Genomic DNA, 24,802 nt, shown 5'->3' on the forward strand with positions numbered 1-24,802 from the left:
TTACCGACCGAAGATCATGTATGTTTTTGACAAAAATTCATTCGACGCAGACGGAGACCTCGCCTCACAGACCGATGAGGGTCGCCCAGACCGTAACCAGAAGTTGACCAAATAAGTAGATATGGCGATTAACCATAATTTGATCGATGCTCTCGAAACCTGACCAACGAAGATAGACCTTCTTCGTTGACCTGACCATCGGCACGCGCGGTCGTGCGGTTGGTGGTCGTATAACTATTATATTCAATTTATGTTCAGAGACCATAAAGTCGAAGGGTCTTCCTCTGTGATAAATGCCATAATAATGTAAACAAAAGCGAACATAACCTTACTCATGAAATACAAAAGTGATACCTTACTTTGGCCGATTAACATAGTCAAGATAAATAGCAAAACGTTTGCTTATCCCTCTCACATATTTTTCTCTCTGTCAAAATTTGCATTTTGAAGTATCCGTCTTCCTTCATTATATTTATCATAACCTAAAATCATCGTGCAAAACTTAGCCTCTCGAGAACAAGCCTGAAGACAATTTATTCTCGTCGTTGTCTTCTTCTCACGAGTTCTAGAATACATCTGCATGTATTTCTTTCATTATTTTACATTTCCACCAGCACAACGCGCAGCACGCACCGAGCGTTTTATTTGCACACACGTACAGCAGTCAGCAAGTAAAAAAGCGAATAATCTCGCGAGAGAGATTGCGATGGAGTTATATATACGTATTTACTGTTTGACTATATATGTATATATGTAAGTATACACATATATGCGTATGAGAGTTACAGCCATTTTCTTTCACCAATATAACCTCTAGGCGATAAAATAAAAATAGACTGCGAGAATTGGCCTGCGCGTAAAAACGCGAATTATGCATAAATATGAATATCGTAAGTATTAACGACTGCTCTCGGCGATTGCGAAAAAGATTAACGATTGCATTATATTAGCTTTAGCGTTTTTTAATCGATGCATTGAAAAATGGCGGTGTCACGCAGCTACGTATCGCGATCGTCATTCTGACCGCGCCACATTGTACACTGACGGTATGTTGAATATTTATGAAATAATATTCAGTTTCGATAAACTATTTTGAGCATGAAACAATAATAATTACCCGTTTTGTAAAAATACTCAAAAATTTATTCATTTACAATAGATTTTTACAACTAAGCTTGTATCTCTAGAACCAGGACAGCCGAGCCCGCCAAAGCTAAAACTCCAAAATCGTCTACGTCGACCAAAAAATCCTTCTTCGATTCATCAACTCCATGAATGCATAACTTGAATCTCGTCATGGAACGGTCAGGACGCCGAAGTCGTGGAAAAAAGTGAAGCCGCGAGCCTGGCGCCGCCTACCTACCCTATATAGCCGCTCGTCGCTTTTTCTCATAGCTCGCGCTCGCTGTGCAGTAGTCGTCGGCGGCTGCGCGTACATTTGTTATGTTATGGAGAAGCCCCGGAGAGTTTAGGCCCCAGTTGTTTTTTGCGCACGTCCTACATTCGGACTCCTCTTCAGCGCGACCTGGATTCACCAGCCCGACCAGCAGTGCACTGAGAAATCGTCGCCGGGAAGAGGAAGCTCCAAGCCGAGGTCGAGCGTCTCCCCGGGAGTTTGTGCGCGTTTTCCGTCTTCAATCGATCTTTCGACGAGAGAGAACGTAACCTCCAAGGAAGCTTGTGTGTATATTTTTTGTAAATTTGAGTCTAGTCGACTCGTTTGAGTAGCTCTAGTGGTGGACTGATGGAGACCCTGGCTTGGTGGCTCGTCTGAGACCTGTGAAGGCTTCGACGGATGCTACTTGCTCGGGGGGACTCCGGATTGACAGCATCCAGCACCAGCAGGATGAGATAGAAAGTGTACGGAGAAGGATTAGTCTCAGAGATAATGGAACTCGAGGGCGATAGCTTGCTGCCTATTACAGACGAGCAGGAGACTGTCTCCATGGAGTTGAATACATCAGCTGGGATGGATCTACTGAGCCAGTGCCAGACTCATGAGGTGGAAGGCGCTGTGGTGAGGATATACATATGCTATTTTTATTTTATTTAATTCTTGTTGGAAGGGAAAAGGTTTTATTCGTAGTACCTTTTTTTGGAGTTTCTGTATTGTTGACTAAAGAGCATAATAAGGATGGCAAATATTTACAAAGAAGCAAAAAAAAAATAGTATTCCAGATATGTAACAACCACATTTACAATTTTTATTTCCCAATTCATTGATCTGGATATGTTTACTTTCAATTTTTTTATTACCTAACCTAGAAATATTGAGTAAATATTTGGATACTTGATTGTTATACATGCTAGGGTGATTTGTACATATCTCTAATTTTGTGAACTGTGTTTTTATAGATAATTTACGACACTGAGTCACAAGAAATGGCAGAAGAAGATAAAAGCTCAGAGGATCCAGATAATTTTATTACTCTTCATGCATCTACAGATGCAAAAAGTGAGGTCCAAGAAGAAGCAGCTAGCGCTGAAAACTTGGTATTTATTACCTTTGATTCGTATTTTTGGTGATACAATGTTGTACACACCTAATGTCGTATATTTTAATTGAAGGATGAGGCTGATAATGAGACAGACGACGACGAAACCATTGCAACTTTTGTGACATCTACAGGTCAACAACTAGCTCTATATGCTGTTGAAGATTCAGATGAAATATTTGCAGTAGCTTTATATGATGAATCTGGAGAGCCGCCAACAAATTTCCACTTTCTCATGAAGTAAGTTTAACAGAATTTTCATTGAACATGCTGGTATTTTATGTAAAACATGAACCATTTTCAATTTTAGGGCGGATGTTGAAAGATTAATCGGAGAAGGTGCTGTAAAGACTGTAAAAAAGCCACAAGCACAACCTAATAGGGAATCAAAACCAGCTGAGAAAAAAGAAGAGATTAAGTTTGAAAGGCTTTCAGATCTTCAAGCTAAAGCGGAAAAAGAAGAGGCAGCAGCGATACAGTTAAAAAAGGTCCAAGAAATGCAAAATGAGAAGAAAAGAGAGGAAGCAGCAGCTGCAGCAGCTGCGGCAGCAGCAGCAACAGCAGCAGCAGTACAGTTAAAGACAATTCATCTAGTGCAAACTGAGAAAAAAGAAGAGGCAGTAGCAGCTCCAGTGCAGTTAAAGGTCCATGAAACAAAAGTTGACATAAAAGAAGAGGTAGCATCTCCAGCACAGTTAAAAAAGGTTCATGAAATGAAACCTGAAAAAAAAGAAGAGACAATATCAGGTCCAGCACCAGCTCCAGCACAGTTGAAGAAGGTTCATGAAATGAAAACGGAGAAAAAAGATGTGGTAGGAGCATCACAGTTAAAGAAGGTTCATGATTTAAAAACAGAAAACAAAGAAGAGGCAGCAGCAGCGCAGTTAAAGAAGATTCATGAAGTTAAAACTGAGATTGTTGAAGTACCTGGACCTCAACCCAAAGCGCAGATTCCTAAGCCGCAATGTAGGATAGTTCAAAAAGTAGAGCAAAAGAAAACAGTTGGTACTCCAAATCGCAATTTAATTAATAGGAATATAAACTCACCGAATGTATCAACCATTACAAAAACTACAAAGACTTATGGAAATATAAAATCACCAAATGCATCAACTATTACAAAAACTTATGGCAATATGAAGACACCTACTGGCACACCGACTATAACAAGAGTTATAAAAACCTATGGTAATATAAACACATCAAGTGGATCAACCATTGCGAAAACTACAAAAACTTATGGAAATATAAACGCACCAGGTGTATCAACAGTTTATAAAACTACAAAACCTATTGGCAATATAAATTCGCCAAACGCATCAACGATTACAAAAACCACAAAAACTATTGGAAATATTAACTCACCAAGTGCATCAACCATTACAAAAACTACAAAAATCATCGGAAGTGCCTATCAACCACGAATGACACAACCCAAAAAAGAAACTAAAGTTGCCTATGTCATTTCAAATGATAGTCAATATGTAATAGGTACGTAAAAGAATAATTTTATTCAAAATAGTTGAAAATACGTGAATGTAATTTTGAATTTATTCTAGATAACGTCCTAGAAGATCTGGACAGCGATACGGAAATAATAGAAGAATCCACCGTGCAATACATTCTCTGTGATGGCGACCCTTCAGATTCTGAAATGACTTTTGACGAGCTTCAGGCATCATTGCAGAGCTTTAAAGCCAATAAACCCAACGTTAATCAAACCAAGACTAGCACACCACAAAAGACGGAAAAAAAGAAGGAAACTATTATTAGATATTCTACGTTCCTTAAGAGTTCTTCCAAAGTTGCTCCAATATTGTCTCAGAAAAGGGAGCCAGTAACCACGGTCTATCGAACCTACTCCAAGAGTCCGAAGAAGGCTCGAATGACCAACAACCTGCTTCATCCTATAAAGAAAATCAAACAGGAAGTAGAGGATTCCTCGTACGGTGACACCTCTGCCTTCGACGACGGTCATCTATCTTCGGATGATCTTTCGAGAAATACGAGCAAACAGAATGCCAGCATGTCTGACACCCCGGGCATGGCGAAGGTAAAGCGATCTCGCAAGCAGCAACTGACAATGGTCAACAGAACTGATTCGGAGATTATTATCCAGTCGACCTACTCCGAGGGGGAAGAAGAGCCCGTCGTAATGAAGAAGCGCGGCAGAAGAAGAAAGAAGCTCTCACCCGACCCTGATTATAATCCCCGCAAAGTCCTCAAGAAGGCGAAGAAGGCGAATCGCTCTGTTGAGGTGATCGAAATCGACGTGGATGAGAGCGAGAGGGCTAGTGGGCAAGACTCGACTCTCGAGGGCAACAAGGGCAAAGGCTCGAGCGACAAGGAAAACGAAACCATCAGCGTGAACGACTCGGAAGCGGAAGCGGAAGAGGAAGAGGAGCCCAGTGCGCCGAAGAAAGTAAAACAGCCCATGATGCAGTGCTCTCATTGCAATCGAAACTTTAGAAAGCGTAAGGCACTGGAGAAGCACGTACAGGTCTGTCCAAAGTCGCCGGCGTACATCCAAAAGCTGGAGGAAAGAAAGAAGCTGGCGGCTCAGAGTGGAAAGAGATTCAAGTGCAAGTCTTGCGAGGAGACGTTCGACATCGCCGTTTCGTTGGCCAGACACGTTAGGGTCGTGCACTCTTTGAGGAAGAAAAAGACAAAGACTGAAAGATCTGAGTCTTCGGAAAGTGAAGAGCAAGAGGAGGATGTGCCAGATGAGAGTATGGAAGAGAGTTCGCCAAAACCAGAATCAGCACGTAAGAGAAGAGGTCGTCCACCAGCGAAAAAAAGTTTGGCAAACGAGAGTCCATCTTCGAATATTGAGCTGAAGTTGGACAGCTCGACGGAAACTCTACACCAAGAGCCTAAAAGAAGGGGCAGGCCACCAGGTCGAAAGTCCGTTGTGAAAGCTCCCAGGAAACGAAGTATTTCCAAGGAGAGGTCCTTGTCTCCAGATTCCGAGGATGCAGCAGTTTCTTCTGAATCACTCCCCAAAAAGAGAGGCAAACCGACAAGATGCAATCCGTCGAAGGATGACGAACAGGAGGCTCCGGAAGGAGAAGGTAAGATCGACAGCTCTACTGAAACGGAGAAAACCTTGGAGTCGACACCACTCAAAAAAGGAACTAAACCAATGGTTGTTTTAGTTAATTATTCGAACGTCGGCAAATCAATGAATTCGGAGGCCGATGAAAAGTACGAAAGTTCAGACGAGATGCCATTAGAAGCTCGCAAGAAAAGATCGAGCAAAAGGAGCGTCTCGAAAGATGACAAATCGGTGAGTTCTGAGGGGGAAAAGAAAAACGACAGTTCAGATGAGACTAGACCGCTAGAGGCCCGAAAGAAGACTAGATCAAGCAAGACGAGTGTTTCGAAGGACGATACTGAAGCTGAAGAGAAAAACTACAGCTCTGACGAAGCGCCACTGGAAGCTCGGAAAAAGGCTAGAACTAGCAAAGCGAGCGTCGCGAAGGAAGACAGTTCGGTGACCGCGGAAGCTGACGAGAAGAATGAAAGCTTAGACGAGGCGCCTTTGGAGGCTCGAAAGAAGGCCATAATGAGCAAACCCAGTACTTCAAAAGAGGATAGATCTGTGAGTCCAGAGGTCAAGGATGAACGATCCAAAACGGTGGAAGAAAAATCAAAGGAAGCAAGATCGGCAACTCCGGATCCAGAAAAGAAAGAGGAAAAGACGGCAGAATTGAGTGAAGAACCTAAGGAGGTACCTGCGAAAAAAACTGTTGAAGAGACTGTACAAGAGAACAAAGAGAAACTAATAACAGAGCCTCTTAAAAAACGCAAACTCAGCAAAGATGAGTCTACAAATGTCGACGATCCTGCCGCCTCCAAAACCGAAGACAAAGTCGAAACTTCAGTGGAAGTTTCAGTGGAACCTTCACGTAAAAAAACTAGATCGGCTAAGGAGAGTATTTCAACGGATGAGGAATCAGAGATCCAAATTGCCAAAGAGAAGTCTGAGGATAGCGAAGCACCATCGGAAACCCGGAAAAGAGGTAGACCCAGCAAAGTCAAACTTACAGTGGAAGAGCAGATGGAAGCTCTAATGGCAGAAGATGAGCCTGAAAGTTCAACGGAAAATCCTACGGAGTCTTGGAATCGCGGTAAACCCAGCAGAGCCAGAACATTCGTAGAAGAGGAGTTGGAAGTTCCAGTGGAGGAAGAAAAAGAAAAGCCTGCGAAAGTCTCCGAGCATTCGGCGGAAATTCGAAGGAAAAGCAGATCGAGTAAAGATGTGCCCTCCGCTAAAGAGGACGAGACGGAGATTTCAGACTCCAAAGAAAGTACCAGCGAAAGCTCAGAGCATCCTCGAAAGCAGGTCAGATAAAGTAAAGATGTGCCTGCCACCAAAGATGACGAGCCGGAGATTCCAGACTCCAAAGAGAGTACTAGCGAATGCCCGGACATTTCTCAAAAGCGAGCCAGATCAAGCAAAGAAAGACTCTCCAAAGACGATGAATCGGAGAGTCCTGATAGGGAGGAGAAGACAGAGAGAGCTAGTGAAACGCCTCGAAGGAGAGGTAGACCCAGCAAAGAAAAATCATCGAAGAGCGAAAGCGTCGACGATTTGGCTACAGAAGTAGATACTCCTGATACGGAGGAGAAGACAGAGACAACTAGTGAAACCCCTCGAAGGAGAGGTAGACCCAGCAAAGACAAATCATCGAAGAGTGAAAGTGTGGACGATTCGGCTACAGAAGTAGAGACTCCAGTTACGGAGGAGAAGACCGTGAGCGCTTGTGAAACTACTCGGAGGAGGGGTCGGCCCAGTAAGAACCAATCATCCAAGAGCGAAAGCGTCGACGATTCGGCTAGGGGAGTAGAGACTCCAGCTACGGAGGAGAAGATCGAGATCGCTAGTGAAACTCCTCGAAGGAGAGGTCGGCCTAGTAAGGACCAAGCATCCAAGAGTGAAAGCGTTGACGATTCGGCTACAGAAGCGGAGACTCCAGCTACGGAGGAGAAGACCGAGGGCGCTAGTGAAACACCTCGAAGAAGAGGTCGGCCCACCAAGGACCAAGCATCCAAGAGTGAAAGCGTCGACGATTCGGCCACGGAAGCGGAGACTCCAGCTACGGAAGAGAAGACCGAGAGCGCTAGTGAAACACCTCGAAGAAGAGGTCGGCCCACCAAGGACCAAGCATCCAAGAGCGAAAGCGTCGACGATTTGGCCACCGAAGTGGAGACTCCAGTTATGGAAGAGAAGACCGAGAGCGCTAGTGAAACACCTCGAAGAAGAGGTCGGCCCACCAAGGACCAAGCTTCCAAGAGCGAAAGCGTCGACGATTCGGCCACGGAAGCGGAGACTCCAGCTACGGAAGAGAAGACCGAGAGCTCTAGTGAAACACCTCGAAGAAGAGGTCGGCCCACCAAGGACCAAGCATCCAAGAGCGAAAGCGTCGACGATTTGGCCACAGAAGTGGAGACTCCAGTTATGGAAGAGAAGACCGAGAGCGCTAGTGAAACACCTCGAAGAAGAGGTCGGCCCACCAAGGACCAAGCTACCAAGAGCGAAATCGTCGACGATTCGGCCACGGAAGCGGAGACTCCAGCTACGGAAGAGAAGACCGAGAGCGCTAGTGAAATACCTCGAAGGAGAGGTCGGCCCACCAAGGACCAAGCATTCAAGAGCGAAAGCGTCGATGATTTGGCCACAGAAGTGGAGAAGAAGGTCGAAAGTCCTGCAACGGATGACAAGGACAAGGGGAAAACGAAAAAGAAAGTCCCAAGTCCCAGTAGGACATGGAAAGTAAAGAAACTGAACTGTGAGGATTGTGGCAAGTGGTTTTCTAGTGCCACCTTGCTGAAGACCCATCGCCTGCAGCACAGGACTAAGAAATCTGGTATGTGTTTTTTACCAGGTCACGTTGGTTTGACAGCGTTTTAGCTTTAGTTATTTAAAACATGTAACATACTTAATGACGCACTCGGATAGTTGAACACTACTCGCAAGTGTTCATATAAAAGCACTTATCAGTAGAGAAGTAGATCAAATCGATAAAGATGTATCATATTCTTGTGTCGATTTTGTTTTGTACAGATTAGTCTAGTAAGCACGCCGAAGATAGCGCTGTGTAACAGACTTTCCAAAATTTATAAGTATGCAGACTTTTCAAGACTATTATTAAAGAAGGATTGTTAATACCACTCTTTGAAAACTCAACAGTCACTAACACGACATACTTGGCAACATTTTTTATACGAAACCCCCATTAACTGTCCTTCTCGTTTCATCTCTGGACGAAAAACTTGTCTCTAACCGGCCTTCAAACTTTGATTTCAGCTCGACTGGACGCTGACCGTTGTCCGCTCTGTAGGAAGGCGATACCTGGCGATTTGTTCGCTAAGCACATGGCTACGGTGCACAAGAAGAAGTCACCGACTTTAGTCGGTGCTACGCGGCGACCCGATGTACGACGTGTTGCCAAAGCCGCAAGAAAACCGCGGAGTGCGAGGACGCTACGTTCCTCGAGTTAAGTGCGGTAGAGAGACTTTTGAAGGCAGTGATTGTTGCATGCGAGATATGGTTTATCAAGCAGTATGTTACGTATACAGGGGAGTACGAACCGTAGTCTGGGTGTTATGCTGCTTTCACGTTCTTCAAAAATAACTTAACCATCAAAGTTTTAATTCTTTTCAGTTGAATGGTTTTGTAAGATCTGTTTGCTCTTAAAGATTCTGACCCGTTCACAGCGTTTAGAGTTTCATGAAATGACGAATTACGGGACAGCAGCAAAAGCGAGTTTTTGCAACCGATGAGCTCTACCTTATCGACGGTGGTATACGTGATAATAAGCCCATCGATAAGTTGCTAAGGCTCAGACCTGACCGAGGCCAATGGTTTCATAACACACATTATTTCCTTTTTTTCATTATTAAAACTTTATTAGTTTTCTCTTTACTTTCTCATCATGTTTAAAACCGCTTGGCGTTTTTGCGAGCATTTTTCATTCATGTTTAGTTACATTGACTGCATAGAGCGCGAATTAAAACTTGTTTGACATCGTGTTTTTGATAATTTTATTATGTTTATGAATCATTGAGAGGTCGTGCGTTGATTTAAGGAGAGTTATATAATACGCAGAGAAATATTAAGAGGCGAGCGAGATATTACAGAATTCATAATTATCTCGCTAAGCACAGATTGTAAATATTTGTGCATAAATTCGATATTTCAAAATAAAGCTAATCGTACTTTTGAAAATACTTGTAATTAAATTGTCTGCATAATATTTATAATTTGAGCAATTCGAATCATGGAAGAATAATTCCACTTACGTTGTCTGGCTCATGGGTTCTCCGAGATATGAAAATAATACTCACCCTCTGAGAATCATTAATACTAGTGAGACACCAGTTGAACGTGGTAATGTTCGTACTGATTCAATTTCAGTGTGAAGTCAATGAAACTAAAAGTCTTCGGAGACTCGTTATATTAAGGATGAGACTGTTGTGCTGAACGTGCCGAAGCAGTTCCCTGAAATTGAAAGGGATTTAAACTGACGACGGTTCTCTGAAAAAAATCAAAGAACAAACAAGTTTCTTCGAAGAAGTGCACAAAAATCGATAGGTCGACAGAGCAGTGGGCGAAAAGAATAAAAAAACAAAACTTAGTAGGAATGAACCTGTAAATAAATGTTTTCCACGGAAAAATATCAACATACTTCATTAAATAAAAGACTTAGATCGGTCGAAACAGCTGTAACTAGATTATGTAAGGTGTGTGCTATTATTTGAACATAAGTTGTGAGATTTGGGTGACAGTACGTATGCGTATATATGTAATAACTCGTGTAATCTTATTAAACTGATGTAGTTTGCAAAAGTGCAAGGAAAAGACAGAGAGGAAAGAAAAATTTTAAGAACTCTTAAGAGGCCCGCGTTTACTCTGTAAATGGTGCTCTTATTTTGATACAGCCTTATGTATATATTACTCGACAAAAATACAAAAATTATAAATCCAACTAGATTAAAAAAATGGAATAAAAATAAAGTATGAAACATAAAAAAAACGCATCAACGTCAATCGACGATCAATGAACTCCCGCACGTTTTCTTTTTCTTCTCGCGGAGCACATAAGAGAGAGCGAGTCGCGAGATAGGAAGTGTGCGTATTTTTCAACAAGCAAACGAAATCAAGTCGAAATTCTCAATAAAGGAAAAGCGCTTCAATCTCTCTCACACACTGACATAAGTCGCAGATATCCCTCTATTGTTTGTAAAAACGCTTCTCGAGCCTCACGCACGCATGACGCTCTTTATGCAAAGCCCCGCATCGCTTATTCTCTCAGCTCCTAATCCGTGCGCAAACAAATCTCGCGCATAAATCTCTCACGTTCGTGTGTTCGCAACACTGTCCAGCACCTGCGTGCGATTTTCCAAACTCGTATCTGTGCGCTTTAGGACGTTTTTACTTTTGGTTTTATAATTGAGAAGAAAAAAAGTCGCCGCGGTGTGTCGAGCGATAAGAATTCAAACAGAGCGTGCACGTGCAACAATAAATACATTACGAAACAGCGTCGCGTTCGCGGCATAACAAAACAAAAAGCGAGCGCAGAAGAATGTCCGAAAGCGCTGACGGAAGCGTCTCCCCGCAGCAGTGCATGTGTGTATAGACACTCATCGGGGGAGTTTGAAGTACAAAGAGCAGTGTGTGATGCACGGCCAAGTGACCTGAATACTTGTAGTCTTCTGCGACGAGAGGTGTATAATGTACACAGACGAGCGCGTTGATTGACCTCAGGAGGCGCTTCGTGTTGACTCGTTCGCGCCACCGAGGAATTCTGTCAAGATCATCGCGCAGCGAGTAATAAACAATCGGATCGAGCTTGCGCGACAAAGCGCGCCAAGCATTCGGCCTTCAGCGATCGTCGCTTTATTCCCCGTCAACACTACAAGAGAACTTTCAGAGACAAGAAAAAAAAACATCGAAAATTGCAAAAAGCGACAAAAGTCCAATATCTCTCAACATCGCTCTCCTCCCTCCCCAGTCTCTACCGCAGCAGCACGTGCCGACCGCGAGGTGCTGCCACCTCAGTGCAATCAGACAGCTTTCGGTGCAGCGACCAGCAGCAGCAGTCGTCGCTCTTTCCGTTCAGTCGCTCGCCGACGCTCGAGCCTCGTGGTCGCGCTCGCTCGAGACATCCAGCTCGTGTATACTCACGTACACCACTCAACGTAAAGCACGACGCACGTTTTGATACAAACAGACAGAAGTCGTTCGCCGGTAGCGCGCGAGTGTGCCCACGCATAGAGGAGCTCAGTCCAGTGCTCCGCTGCTCCAAGTGGGTCAGTGTCCTCGTAAAGCGCTCGTTACACGACGAGCGTGAAAGTGATCGGAGCTGCTGCAGCCGTCGCCATGAGCCGCCCCGACGACACCTAGCAGCGACACACACGGCTCTATTTTTCCTCTTGCCTTCGTATCGTGCCTTCTGGTCAAAGAGAGAGAGAGAGAGAGAGAGAGAGAAGAGGACGAAGAGAGAGAGAGAGAGAGAGACCGGCTAATGACCAACGTCAACAGGATCAGGGTGGTCGTCCTCGGCGGCCCCAGAGTCGGCAAATCAGGTCGGTGTCATCAGCCAGCACACTCTCGCTATATGTCTTGTGTATAAACCCTCTCGTGGCAGCTACTTACCGTTGTTGCTCCTGTCGCCTGCGGTGCGATCTTTGTTTTGCCAGCGTTGGGGGTGCTCACCTTCTCGATCTTCCCTACTGCTTATAGGCGCGGTTCTTAATTGGACTAATTAAGAGCGGCTCTTGTCGCGCTTGGAAATTTGAATTTCCCGCCGTTTCTTACGCGCGTTAATTACTCACCTCTCTCTCTCTCTCTCTCTCTCTCTCTCTCTCTCTCTCCAATAGAGTATGACTAATTTTTTTTCTTCCACACCGCGTCGTGTCTTTGTCGCTTTGTGCTCTATTTGCGGAGCCCGATTACGCGACTAATTAAATCTCCAGTCATATATACGAACAATGAAAATCACCGCGCCGGTCGATATACATTGATTGTTATACTCTGACGAGCTTTCAGGATACGAGAATTACTCAACCGCGCGGATCGAACGCGTATACTTACGTACCGATCGTCGTTTTTTCTTTTTTTTTTCGGAAAAATGAGTTTATCGTACGGTAAACCTACTTAGATTCGCTGTATACAAGAAGAGTTGACCTGCCAATGAGCCACTTCCTGCACCGCGAGTACATAAATACTTACCGGCGCGCGTCGACAGATCGCCACCGTCGGTTTTCACTTTTCACCTCTCTCGCGTGTGTGTTTATACCGCTCGGCAGCGGCGGAATTATGTTTTCCCGATTTCTCGCTGCGCTCGCGCGACAGCCGGAATTATCGCGATAAGCCGATTTTTTCCACTACACCCCATAGTGCCTTTTCCTCATATTACAATTATTGCGCGCGACGTGTATCGATCGATTTATAATCGTTAGAGATCGGTCGCACGAAAAAAGCCGGCATCAGAGGTCAGTCGCTCGGCGGGCCACAATAAAAAGTGAAAATGCTCTCCTCCGGTCCACTCCTCTCTCGCGAGACTTTCTAAAAGAGTGTGTGTACGTACACCCATACACACAGAGACGAGAAGATGCAGCGAAGAGTATCCGGGCGTGAGAGAGCGGACGTTCCATCGCCGCAGTATTTCGGCGATTGTGCATTGCATCGATGCGGTTCGCTGAGCTTCCGTCAAGTTTCGATTCGACTTTGTTTCTGACCTCAGAACTGCGCACAGAAGAGTATATATCTATGAGAAAAGAGCGATACTCTCGCCGCGCGATATAAGGGAAAAGCTCCTTAAACGGACTATCGCCGATTCATTCACGAACGAGCCAAGCCGCGCACATCCTCAAAGTACGCGATGCGCCGGCTCCGATAGAAGTAACGAGCCAAGTTTCCGCGGCTGATGCTCCCCCCCCCCTCGTTCTTCCTATATGGGAGAATATCCGAGATGCGATCGTATGGCATTTCGTTAATGTCATCATTCGTGTATGCTCGTGTGTTGTATACTTCGGAAAAGAGGGATTTGGAGTGTATATCGGTCGCGTGAAACACAACACGCCGGCGGGGAGTGTAAAGTAGTGTATAAGGGGTTATGCAATGCGCGGCCGACAATATCGGCAATGCAAATTACCGGGAAAACTCTCTTGGTTGGGCAACCGATCGCCTCTGCGTGTAAGTCGAGACACTCGTATTTTCGCGCCCCGAATCTGTGTTATACAGAGCCCGTGGCCGATATTTCGCGCGACGTCCACGTAGGTTACTCTAGACGCTGTGTGCGGCGGGAGAGTACAAGTTTGGAAATTTGCGGCTGTTGATTTCTCAATTAGAAAAGGGTGTGTACAGTATGCGGTATCGATGCGAAATGGTATTGGACTGGGCTTTCCCTAACACAGTCTCCGGCTACTGACGATAGGTGGCGCACGAGCACTTTCCCGTTTCCCACGTCACAATCTGCTCGCGGAATTTATATAATATAGCATAATATAATGTGTCACCTATACCGAAGCTGCTAATCGGGCCGCTCATGCTGCGACTGATTATATCGATGATTCGATAATAATTGAGGAATTACTATCGCAGGATCAAAAAATACAAATACTTTGGATCGTCAACGCGAATAAAAAAGCTCAGCTTTATACAATACAGGCGCTATATAGCGAGCGAAGCGATTTGTCTGCGTTAAATTTCGAGGATTCATAAATTCATTCGGGAGATCCCCTCGATTCCGAACATATAAGTACGAGTATAACACTGAGACTGGGGTTTATGGATTTTAGATTGGCCGATGGATGCGGTATACATAAAGAACGTGTCGAAATCGCTTGTTGTCGAAGGACACCGATGATGTATCGCTCTCGATTAAAATATTATTAACTTAGAAGTATACGATCAGAGACGAGCGTGTGTGTATGTGTGTGCGTCCGAATCAGCGATAAATCAGAGAAAATTGCTGCAGCTGTATTATACGTACAGTTTATATACCACCGGTTAATAAACGATACGCTTATATACATACATATTTGTCGCGAGACACGTTGTTGCGCAACCCGAGTATATAGCGTTTAATAAACATTATACCCTGGTAGAAACGTTAACGGTTAGTAAGCTAAGTTTTGGGCCACTTGGCTAAGTTGCGGTTAACAATTTAAATAAATAAGAGTTTAAACATTATAAATGCATAGATATACACATTAACTCAAGATAAAACAGAACATTTGCTTGAAATTTGTCAAATGACTGTTACAATCCAGAAATTATAGAAAAATATCTTGCAATCGTGAAAAATCCAAATATTTGTAACAAAACATGCAAAGGTTTTAATGCAAGAAAAAAAGGAAAAAACAACTTTTAACTTAAAAATAATACTGTGTTGGTATAATAGACACGCATCACTAAAATATTAGCAACATTTTGCTTTATTCTTTTAAATTCAAATTTGATAATAATGGTCAACTAAATTTAACTTTTTAACGGGTTTCACTGGTTAATTTTCTACCAGGGTATAAGCTCGCACGAAATGACCGCACTATAACGGCGTGACTCGATTTTCCGTCCGAGAGACTGCAAAAAGTCAATAAAGCTCTCTCTCTCTCCCTCTCTCTCTCTCCCTCTCTCACACAATAATCACATTATACCTCCACGAGAGATAGCAGTTTTCTCAGGAATCCCGGTGGTCGCGTCGCGATAATGACTCGTCGCAGAAGGAGCGAAGAGTTTCGCTTGCGCACCTGTCGTCCATTAATGTCGCACAATGGACTCGGGCTCGATTTGTTTTCCTCCGTGTCTCAAGAGAGACTCCCGATTTATCGGCTCGTTTTTCGCCTCTCCCTACTTTGCGCAGATAGTGTGTGGGACGGTTGATTAATTTTAGGGGGTTTTCATAATAGCGCTGGATTTATCTCGGACTTTTACAGGCGCGAAAGCCGCGATAAAAACAAAACGACAATTAGCCGCACACAGGAATCAAGTACACGACGCTCGGCATTTACGCCGATAAGTCTGAGCCGTACATACTTCACACAGGGTCAAACTTGTCGCGTATTCACACCTGGAGGCACTTGCGCGCGCGGATTTATCGGGCTTTTGTTCGAGCGACAAGTCGCGCACGCGTGGATTATTGTTTATCGCGGCGTGTTCCGAGAGAGAGAGAGAGAGAGAGAGAGAGAGAGAGAGAGAGAGAGAGAGAGAGAGAGAGAGAGAGGGCTTGGTAGATAGATACCTACGTGCGAGAGCGATTTTGTTTATGGGGTGAGAAGTATGCGGTCATTGTTGCAGGGCGAGACTCTATTGTCGCAGATTTGAGGTGACTCGAGCAGGTGTGTGTGTGTGAATTGTTTCCTCTGATCTACTACGGCATACACGTGCAACCTGTCCCGTCGAAATTAAATCGCTACTCCGGGGGCGCTGGACACAATGGACGGTATAGCGGATCGGAAAAAGAAAGTCGCATCCGCGCCGCGGATTACACGAAGCGATTCGCGTACAATCGAGCCATTGTACGTTCGCCTTGTGTTTTCTCGACGGATTTATGAAGCTGTGCGTGCAGCCGAGAGACACTTGTTCGCTTCTCTTTTTTCTCTCTCGTGTCCGCGTCGATTATCATTGTTCGGACACCAGCGACGCACGTGTATACGAGATTCGAATTGACAGGGGAAAAAGTGCGTGTAATTGCTTTCTCAGCTTTCGGTAAATTAATACAAAACAGCGAAGGAGAGAAAGAAAGAGCTGATGAGTCCGCGATAATGTGGGTTAGGTTAATAAGGCTAACCTCGGCCGTCACTCTTTCTTTCCAGCGGATGATATGTGCGCATACGCGTGTGCCGATCCTCCCAAACAGTGTCAAGGTGAGAAACGCGACGCCCGTTTGTTTTTCTCTCTCCCGCGAAAATTCATCAACGACGACGCGCGCGCATAACGGTCCTCTTCACCGCGGCTCATAATTCAATTCTAAGCGGCTGATTGAAAATCTCGCGCGCGCATGTGTTTGTACGCGCTCAGGGAGAGAGAGAGGCGCCGGTCGAGTAATGGGACCGGTCGTCATCGTCGTCGGCGCCTAGACGTCGAGTGAAAGGACGTGTAATGCAATTACCTGCGTCTGCGATTTTTTTTTATCGTGTCTTCCAACTCGATTTGCTTTTAATATACGTGTACAGTGTTATACCAGAAATTTGCCGATCTATCCGAGAGACCGGTATTATATACCCGATTAAATCGTCGTCGTAGGTGAGAGAGAGAGAGAATCGGTATGTATGTATCCGAGGCAGATCGACAATGCGCGGAATTTGACTCGAGCCGTCGTTCTCGCGCCTCCCGCGTAATCTTCGACCATCAATCTCTTGGCTCCGGGGGGAGATAACGTTCGTATACAGAGCCGACGTCGAGAGGAAAAGGGTATGTACACGGGGTATTCCGCGTTTCTGGATTCTATAAGACTACCGATACCCTACTACTCTTTAGCTTCGATCTCCAGTGAAACCGAGTCGATCTCGCTATGCTCCTTTCGTTTATCGGGAGGTCGTTAGCTCCCAGCCGTCAAAAACGATCAACCGATTCGCAGGCGATCGGTTGAGGCGCAACACGGAATCGCTCGTGTGCTCGTCAGCGAAGAAAACGCCAATTTGAGTTGCAGTCTCGATACAGCCTGCCGATTGTTCTCTCCTCTATAGCTACAAGCCGGTTCTCTCCGTCAGATCCACGCCTCTCTCCGTATACGTACCATACCGATCGCCGGCGGGAGCGTTACTACCGATCGCGAAAAATCCCCTATTCACCGGCTTTTCTTTCCCTTTTGTTTTCTCGTCATCATCGAGAATATGAGATACCGATCTCCCGGTGAAGCATAGCTGGCAATTACTCGCGCCGAAATTCTTCTCGCGGATAGCAGCTGTCGACACGTGTAGAAGAAGTCGTTCTTAGAACGAGGAGGGCTCCCTCGAAAATTCCCCGCAATTTCGAGTGTCTGCCGCAGCCTCGTAATTGAGGCGCTGATGCGGTGCCATAACGAGCTCACACCTCGCTCGAGTGTGTTGAACCGATTTTTGGTCTTTCTCGAGTGTATATTATAGGGGACTTTATCATACCGGCTGATTTATCATAGAGCGCATGCGCGTATATAATGGAAAACGATCAATTCAAAGGCAGCGAGAGAAAATTTATTAATTAGCCGAGGCATAAATTACACGAGTCGCAGCGCGCGCAGTTCATAATTAATACAGCCGTACGCGGCATAATAGCGTAATTATTCGCCGCCTTACTTTTCGTTATAAAATCCACAATTGCGTAATCCCTCCCCCCTAAAGGATATAAGCGGCATAGAAGAAGCTTGAAAAATCTCGCTCGGCAGTAATGAATGTGCAGCTTAAGTTCATTATAAGTAAATACGTGGAGATTTATGATCATTCGTTATTTCTATATTCCGCGTAGACTTTATCCCCCCTGTGTGTATGTGTGTGTGTGTGTGTGCATATACACACACAGTCGGGGAATATGGACTATAATTCAGGCTGGCGGTATTGATATCCTCCCGTTCGTTCGCTCGCTTGCGCTTACGCGCGAAAAGATTAATGATTTATAATTCCGCGCCGTTCGAAAGCTCATAATTCTACGGAGATTCATGCTCCTGATAATCGACAATAAATAAATCGGTTTCTAAACATCTCTGTTGTACAAATTTATATATGCGCGACGCGATTTATGAAAACGCGTGTGTTTTATATAATATCGCGAGGATAAAATGTACCGTAAAGGAAAAACAGTCCGACCTTGACCCTCGTTATATGAGGTACACGTACGGATTGTGTGTATATAGGGTGCATCGACACCTCGTGAAAGTCGCGCTTCCGTCCCCGAAAAGAGTGTCGGCGGTTCGCTTTGAAAATCCGCACGATGCCGTAATTAGTTTATCGACGCCGCGGAGATAAGTCGTCGTCGCTTATACGCGACGACAAGTGTCAACAGTATGTGTGTGTGTGTGTGTGTGTGTGGGAAAGTGTCTCTCTCGGCTTAACCTCGATTTACCGGTTCATGCAAATTTCAGCGAGTGTGTATATCAAAAAGTGTTGTCCGCACGTATACACATCGAGTTCGACGTTTAGCTGCTGCTTCCTCGATAAATGAGTTCCGCGTTCCGACGTGGAGCTTTTGAATCCCCGGCGTGTTATTTTTTCAGTGCGGATTAATTAGTCACGGGTTTGCGTAAGTCGAGGTTTATCTAATTAAATAAGGTGTGGAAAATAACTCCTCATCGTGTCGTGTGTTTACTATGTAGAGGATATAGCGTCTTTGTCACGATCTTTCAGTAGACGAAACGCGAGTAGACCATTATCGCCTGATATCGCATTGTTCGCACAACCTGACTCACATACACCCGCGCAACGCAATCTTTGTCTATCCAAACAAGCGAAGAAGCTCGGATCCGCCTGATGCAATCTCGACAATGCGTCCAAATAGCTGCGCATATAATTACAGTTTACCTTTATCCATAGGTCTACCGGTACGGGCTTATTGCCACTGATAAATTCGACAGCTCTGCGATTGCGCCGTTAGAAAGTATGCGTACACACACACACACACACACACCGAATAATAAAAGCACGAAAGCTCGGTGAATTTTTCGCGGTGGCCAAATTTGGAGAAACTTGCGGTGCCGGCGAGAAATTACACGTGTGTGCGAGCGTTATTGGGGCGAGTGCGTTACTTTCTCTGATAACCCGACGAAATTAGAGGCGAGAGAGCGGACAGGTGCAGCGATCTATGCGAGCGTGAATCGGGTCAGCGCGAGGCTCCTTAGCGGGAAGACCGAGTTTTCTGGATCGGTATGCCCCTCTGTGTGTGTGTGCATGCGTGAGAGTTGCTTCGCGCGAGAGAGGGACGGGTGTGTGGCGCGGAGAACTGATTGCGCCAACCTTGTGAGGAGAGATTGACTCGGTGGTGTGTACGAGATTCTGTGTTCTGGATGTGGCGATTGAATTTCAAAAATTTGAATTTCCCGCCATAAGTTTGCGGATATTTGCGGCTGGCGTCGGTTTCTCGATTGGAAAAGTGTATATAAGAGCAACGTATGTACTTGTGTCCAATTAGGTGGGCGCGTATGGCCACTTTCCCGTTTCCCTCATTACTATAAGACGAGTACGTGCAGCGTGTAGATATAGCACCTTGTTCGGAACCGATCGTTTCGCTCTAGCGATGTAGGATTGATTTTTTGGAAATTTCAATTATAAGTAATTTACGGTTCTAAAACAACCCGCAAGCTCGATCGCGTTCTTTCTCGCACATAGTATAGCCATGAATGAGCGGCAAACACAGCCATTGCAGCGCGGAAAGCACTTTTCAGCCTTGTTTCTTTCTCTCTCGTGCGTACGTACACACACGGAGAAAGAGAGACAACGAGAAACTGGTATTATACGAGCACAACAACTCGACTCATTCGTTCCACTGCTGCCGCTGACTGATATTTTTCCGTCGCACAAATCGATTCGAACAAAAACAAAAAATCAACAACAGAGCCCATTGTGTGTTTAGACAAACGTCCAGAAAAAAATCGACGACCGTAAAAAGACCTATTCCGCCGACTCTTACTTTCTCGAGCCCCCCAAAAAAAAAAGAATCCATCCTTCTTAACGATCACTTCCTCGTGGGGCCAATCGAGATCTTCCTCCGAACGGATTTCTCGCAGAAGAAAAAAACAAAAGCGTTAAGAAAAAAAAGGGTCAAATAAGCCCGGGAGGCCGAAATTAAAAGCCGGCTTATTACCGGCTGGTAATAACTCCGGCGCTGCGCCTATAAACCCGCGCGAAAAGAAAGGGAACGAGAGAATATATACATGTATATATATGAGCGAGAGTAATAAGAGCTCGTAATTTTTTGTCTGTTCCAGCGGTGGTAGTGCGATACCTGACGCGGCGCTACATCGGCGAGTACAGCTCGACGAGCGGTAAGTAATATGCCTTCCTTCTTTCATTTATATACCTATATATACATGTACCGCACGCGCATGCAAATTGTCGGATGGGTATCCTGGCCTATTTTCTCGCGCTGGAGAATCCGTAACGCGCTCTACTTGCGACGCGTGTGCGCGATTTTTTTTTTTTTTTTGTTTTAACTCTTGTTTACAAACAGAGACGGGCGTACTTTCGAAGAGGAGAGAGCATTTTAGAGAGAGAGAGAGAGAGAGAGAGAGTGCGAGTATTTATCTCCGCCGAGGTATAAAAATCTCAAAATACACAACTTACTTGATGATTATACGATTTCGTCAATGTCGCGGATTCGGTTTGCAATACTACTCCGGTGCGCGCTATTGTATTATCTTCAAATTGGCCGCTCACGATTTCAAAACGCAATCTTCTGCCATCCCGAGCGTAGTCGCGACACGCTATATATAATTTCCTCCGCCAGTCGCTATAAACTTTTGAGAGTAACGCGAGACCGACTGGTCTTACCGATCTCCCGACCCGAGACGACTCGTGTGCTTCTTGGAACCGAATTTTTCAGCGAAAAATCCGCATCGCACACGTAATATATTATCATAACCACGTGTACACACACATACACACATCGGAGAGAGTATAACACTCGCTTCCTCGGCACGAGCTCGCGATATACTCGATTTCCTCGGCCGATCGGTCGCTGCACCGGCCCGAGGGCTTCGCGGGCGCCACGATGCTTTTAATTCATCGCGCGCGGGGGCGTACGTTATACGCCGAGGATATCGACTGCCGATCGAAAGAGCCCTCGGCTGTGTGGTGTATTTTTACGCGATCTCCTGGAATTTTATTATTCTCCGAGGATTATCAATGAGAGAGAGAGAGAGGCAAGAGCTTTTGCAAACATCGAGGAGGCTCGTAAATCGCGGCGAAATTCATAAACGCGGGAGAGGAGGAAAGGCACGTCATCGCACGCGGCGCACAGTAGGATGTTACGGCCCGGGAAACTGGATCTCGCCGAGCGATTTATCATCCGATCGCGATAAGGCGCCGATATCCGCGCCGACGAGATCGGCATTTGTGTGTGTGTGTGTGTGTGTGTGTGTCTAGGCTTCTGACGCGTGTTGCAACAAATTACGAGCGAGTTTTGCGAAAAATGCTCGGAGGATTATTCTTTTTTTTTTGGAAAGCACGAATATAAATCGGGCACGAGGAGGTTCGATTATGTTCGACGTTAATCAATCATTTAATTATCCGCGTAACGCGCGTGCGCTGCTGGAGCGAGAAAAAGGAGAGAGGAGTCTGCGGAAGAAAAAAAATGGACGAACACGCTCTCGGTGTCGGGTTAATCGTCGCATCGATTAAAATCCAAACTACTCGAGACCGCTTTTCTCCTCCTCTCCTGTCTCGTGTTCTTGCCGCGTCTCTCCTTCTCTCCGGCTTTTTGCGGCGCCGTCTCAATGGCGTATAAACTACTAGATAAAGCCTCTCGCCCGGTGTATAACGAGCATACCTGACTGTAATAAACGTGTAATAGGACTGACGTTTTTTCTCGCGCTGAAAAATCGACTGGTATACACAACGCATACGTATACGCGTAAGAAAAGCGTACATCAGATGGTAGGAGCGAGGGACAATCAATAAAGCGAAAAATAATCGGTATTCCGATAAACTCGTCGTACACGAGAGTGAAAAATCGGCAGTAACATTCGTCAAACATCGATCATCGCCGCGGCACACTTATCTCGCAAAAAACCCCAAGCAGCTCTTCCGAATCGTTTCCACTACACCGGCATCATCATCATCATCATCATCATCATCATCGACGTCCTTGCGCGACGCAACACGAGCGCGATCTTCCTTTTTCCCCGGCACCTAGCGCGAGGCACGACGGGACGAGAAAAATCGGCGTGTACGACCGGTAGCTCGTCGTCCCCTCTCGTATGTATAAAATTATCGGATCCAGTTCCCTCCTTGGCTTCCCCCTACTCTCTTTCACTCGGCTATATCGATAAATTTGCTAATTAAAGAAAAAGTTTGTTGATGGAAAAGCCCTTTTCCACGTGCGCGCGCGCGCGGGGAAAACGGGTTTGGAGATCGGAATCGTCGCGGACCATTCTTGCCGATTTTTTCTTTGGAGGGGCGAAAGATTCATTAATATTGCACCGGATGATCGATCGGGTGGTTGGCTTATCTGTGGCGTACACGCGTTGAAAAATAACCGGGATTTCGGGTGTCGTTGACACTTTTTGTACGGGAGATCGGTAATATTGTTACGGATGACTGATGCAAGCCCTGCGTACCGATTTTGATAAAACGCTGTTTTTGGGTGGCTTACTTTAGGGACATACGCCTACGCGTTATGTAAAGCGCATTATCGATGGCAATGGCAGATTAACTCTCGGCGTTCGAAATTATTATACAACAGACGGCTTGAGTAAGAAAGATTCAATCGATCAACCGATTTATTCGTCACCCGGCGTAATTACGCTCTGAAAAATCGGTACTACACCGTTCTAAAAACTCGTCCCCTCACAGTCCAGCACACACACACGCGCGCGCGCACACACACACACACACACACACACACACGTGTACACGTCTGCGTTAGGCGAGCTTTACGATAGATCATAAAAGCGGCTACACACTCGCGCGCAGATGAAAATCTCGCGGCTGCAAGAGAGCTACATTGCAGATTTCCACGTGCGAGAGCGAGCGTCTAGCCGGGTGTACACCTAATTATTGTGCCGGCTCATGAGTTATGGCGCTGTAGCGGCGGATCTGCATTCTGCGCCGCGCGGCTTTCTAGTTTAAATCGAGCCTCCGATCTCCGCCCCGAGAGATGCTGCTGCCGCCGCCGCTGTCTCCCCGCGGGATGCATTCCTCTCGCCTGCAGTCAGCTGATAGCTATGAGTAGCTTCGCGTACACACATGCACCGAAGTTGTGTATTTTCTTCGGGTAAAGTGGAAATTCGATCGGCGTGCGTGAAGTGCGCGGAAAAAAGATCGAGCGAGATACTGCAGTTCAGCGACCGATCAATCAATCACCTTCGATTTCAAATCTCCCGCTTCACGCTCGCTGAACTTGAAATCAATGCCGAAGTGGAAACGCTGTACAAGGCCTCGTAGATTACTCCATGCCGATTAGCGTCTTTTCACTGCGGCTTGAATTTCGATCTCTTTCGAGGTGTAAAGAATGCGCGACTAACGAATCTATATAGCCACGCGTACTTACCGATTTTTCCGGGAAGCGTCTCTGTTTAACCATGTAAATCAGCCGCATCTCGGCCGATAAGAGAGCGCGAATACAGCTGCCGTCGGTGCGATTAACAATGCAAATTTCTCCCGGTTCGACGAACGCCGAGTAATTCCGGGCCTTCGGAAGAAGCGAATTTCTCGCGCGTACGTCCGCTACTCTTTTATAAAATCGAGCAATTGCTCAGCTCGAGACTAAAACGACGAGGGAAAAAATCGGCGTATTTAAGTTTTAAATCGCGAGAGGGAAAATCGATCGGCGATCATTATGGCATCGAAAAGCCATACACACGCGTCTCTTTCACTCGCGAGGAGAGTGAAATTCCGTATAATTACATCATGCGAGTATAGCACGCGATAGTAAAGGGGAAATTCTCTCTCTTGGCGCACGACAGGCTCCGCTGCTGCTGGCAGCGGCGGAATTTTAGACTCTCGGCATATTGTTCCGTTATTGCCGGATGTCGATCGTATGCTGACTCTGAATTTCCTCGACGGATTTTCACCGTCATTACGTCTGCTCCACTACGCCGATGAATTATATCGTGCAGGCGTTGTAAATCGCACTTGACCGATTTCTTTGAAGACCGGCTCTTATCACTGAGTTTCCTGGCTCGCTCTCGCGTTTTTACCTTTGCGTTTTCGACGTTTCAAAGAGTCTCTTACGTGCGTCCAACTGCGTAACACGCAATGAATATTAGGCGCGCTTACCATTAAACGCAGCAACGAATACAACGTAACCCGAATAATAACACACCGACACCTGCAGCAGCGACGTCAGGAGAAAAATCGTTGACTATACTCGTAAAACCGAGACTTCCGTCATCGAGCGAATTTCTCCCGCCAAATATCTGTAGAGCGTCGAGTTTCCTAGTCGCCGGCGCCAGCCGTTCTGGGCAAATTAACGAAATTATTACTCGCTCCAGCAGCATACTTAGTATACGATTCTCGCTCGTGAATCAAAACAGGCGCCTCGTAACGATCTCTCGCATAAAATCGCTGGAAAGACGCATAGGAGGAGAAGAAAAAAATCGTTATCCGGTAGTTAAGATAGATACGAGCTCGGCCTACCCGGCGTGTATAAGTAGTTTTCAATGTCGCGT

At 45.7% G+C, this 24,802-nt stretch overlaps 3 protein-coding genes across 5 annotated transcripts in view; all 3 read left to right on the plus strand.

Moving 5' to 3' along the window:
• Window positions 1-1,374: 1,374 nt before the first annotated feature.
• LOC100121183 (microtubule-associated protein futsch) lies at window positions 1,375-10,534 on the plus strand. Of its 3 annotated transcripts, XM_032595859.1 has the most exons (8): window positions 1,375-2,017; window positions 2,356-2,493; window positions 2,569-2,735; window positions 2,806-3,986; window positions 4,055-5,566; window positions 5,651-8,365; window positions 8,563-8,621; window positions 8,806-10,534. In XM_032595859.1, exons 1-6 carry the CDS (start codon window positions 1,889-1,891, stop codon window positions 6,847-6,849), a joined length of 4,326 nt encoding a protein of 1,441 aa, XP_032451750.1. In that variant the 5' UTR covers window positions 1,375-1,888; the 3' UTR covers window positions 6,850-8,365; window positions 8,563-8,621; window positions 8,806-10,534. The 3 variants fall into 3 exon arrangements, with proteins under 3 accessions (XP_032451750.1, XP_032451749.1, XP_008213986.3); XM_032595858.1 differs by having other exon boundaries at window positions 4,055-8,365; XM_008215764.4 differs by lacking the exon at window positions 8,563-8,621 and having other exon boundaries at window positions 4,055-8,365; window positions 8,806-9,726.
• On the plus strand, window positions 6,857-8,409 carry LOC116738479 (uncharacterized protein C01G6.5-like). Its single transcript, XM_032596036.1, has 2 exons — window positions 6,857-6,907; window positions 6,940-8,409. Exons 1-2 carry the CDS (start codon window positions 6,857-6,859, stop codon window positions 8,407-8,409), a joined length of 1,521 nt encoding a protein of 506 aa, XP_032451927.1.
• Window positions 10,535-11,498: 964 nt separating the features above from the next.
• The window catches only part of LOC100680112 (ras-related and estrogen-regulated growth inhibitor), a 32,736-nt gene continuing 19,432 nt past the window's right edge, over window positions 11,499-24,802 (plus strand). Inside the window, exons 1-2 of the mRNA XM_003424929.5 lie at window positions 11,499-12,086; window positions 20,402-20,458. Of these exons, the coding sequence (XP_003424977.1) occupies window positions 12,026-12,086; window positions 20,402-20,458 (118 nt within the window). The 5' untranslated portion in view covers window positions 11,499-12,025. The remainder of the gene's footprint in view (window positions 12,087-20,401; window positions 20,459-24,802) is intronic.

This window comes from Nasonia vitripennis, chromosome 1, assembly GCF_009193385.2.
Source record: "Nasonia vitripennis strain AsymCx chromosome 1, Nvit_psr_1.1, whole genome shotgun sequence".
Classification (NCBI taxonomy): domain Eukaryota; kingdom Metazoa; phylum Arthropoda; class Insecta; order Hymenoptera; family Pteromalidae; genus Nasonia; species Nasonia vitripennis.

Excerpts from the sequence above, each read along its gene's own strand:
- LOC100121183 (XM_032595858.1), top strand. The coding sequence starts at position 1,889 with ATGGAACTCGAGGGCGATAGCTTGCTGCCTATTACAGACGAGCAGGAG. Across the intron at positions 2,018-2,355 it reads ATGAGGTGGAAGGCGCTGTG|ATAATTTACGACACTGAGTC; the intron begins GTGAGGATATAC and ends GTGTTTTTATAG. Across the intron at positions 3,987-4,054 it reads TGATAGTCAATATGTAATAG|ATAACGTCCTAGAAGATCTG; the intron begins GTACGTAAAAGA and ends AATTTATTCTAG.
- LOC116738479 (XM_032596036.1), top strand. The coding sequence starts at position 6,857 with ATGTGCCTGCCACCAAAGATGACGAGCCGGAGATTCCAGACTCCAAAG. Across the intron at positions 6,908-6,939 it reads GATTCCAGACTCCAAAGAGA|CGAGCCAGATCAAGCAAAGA; the intron begins GTACTAGCGAAT and ends ATTTCTCAAAAG.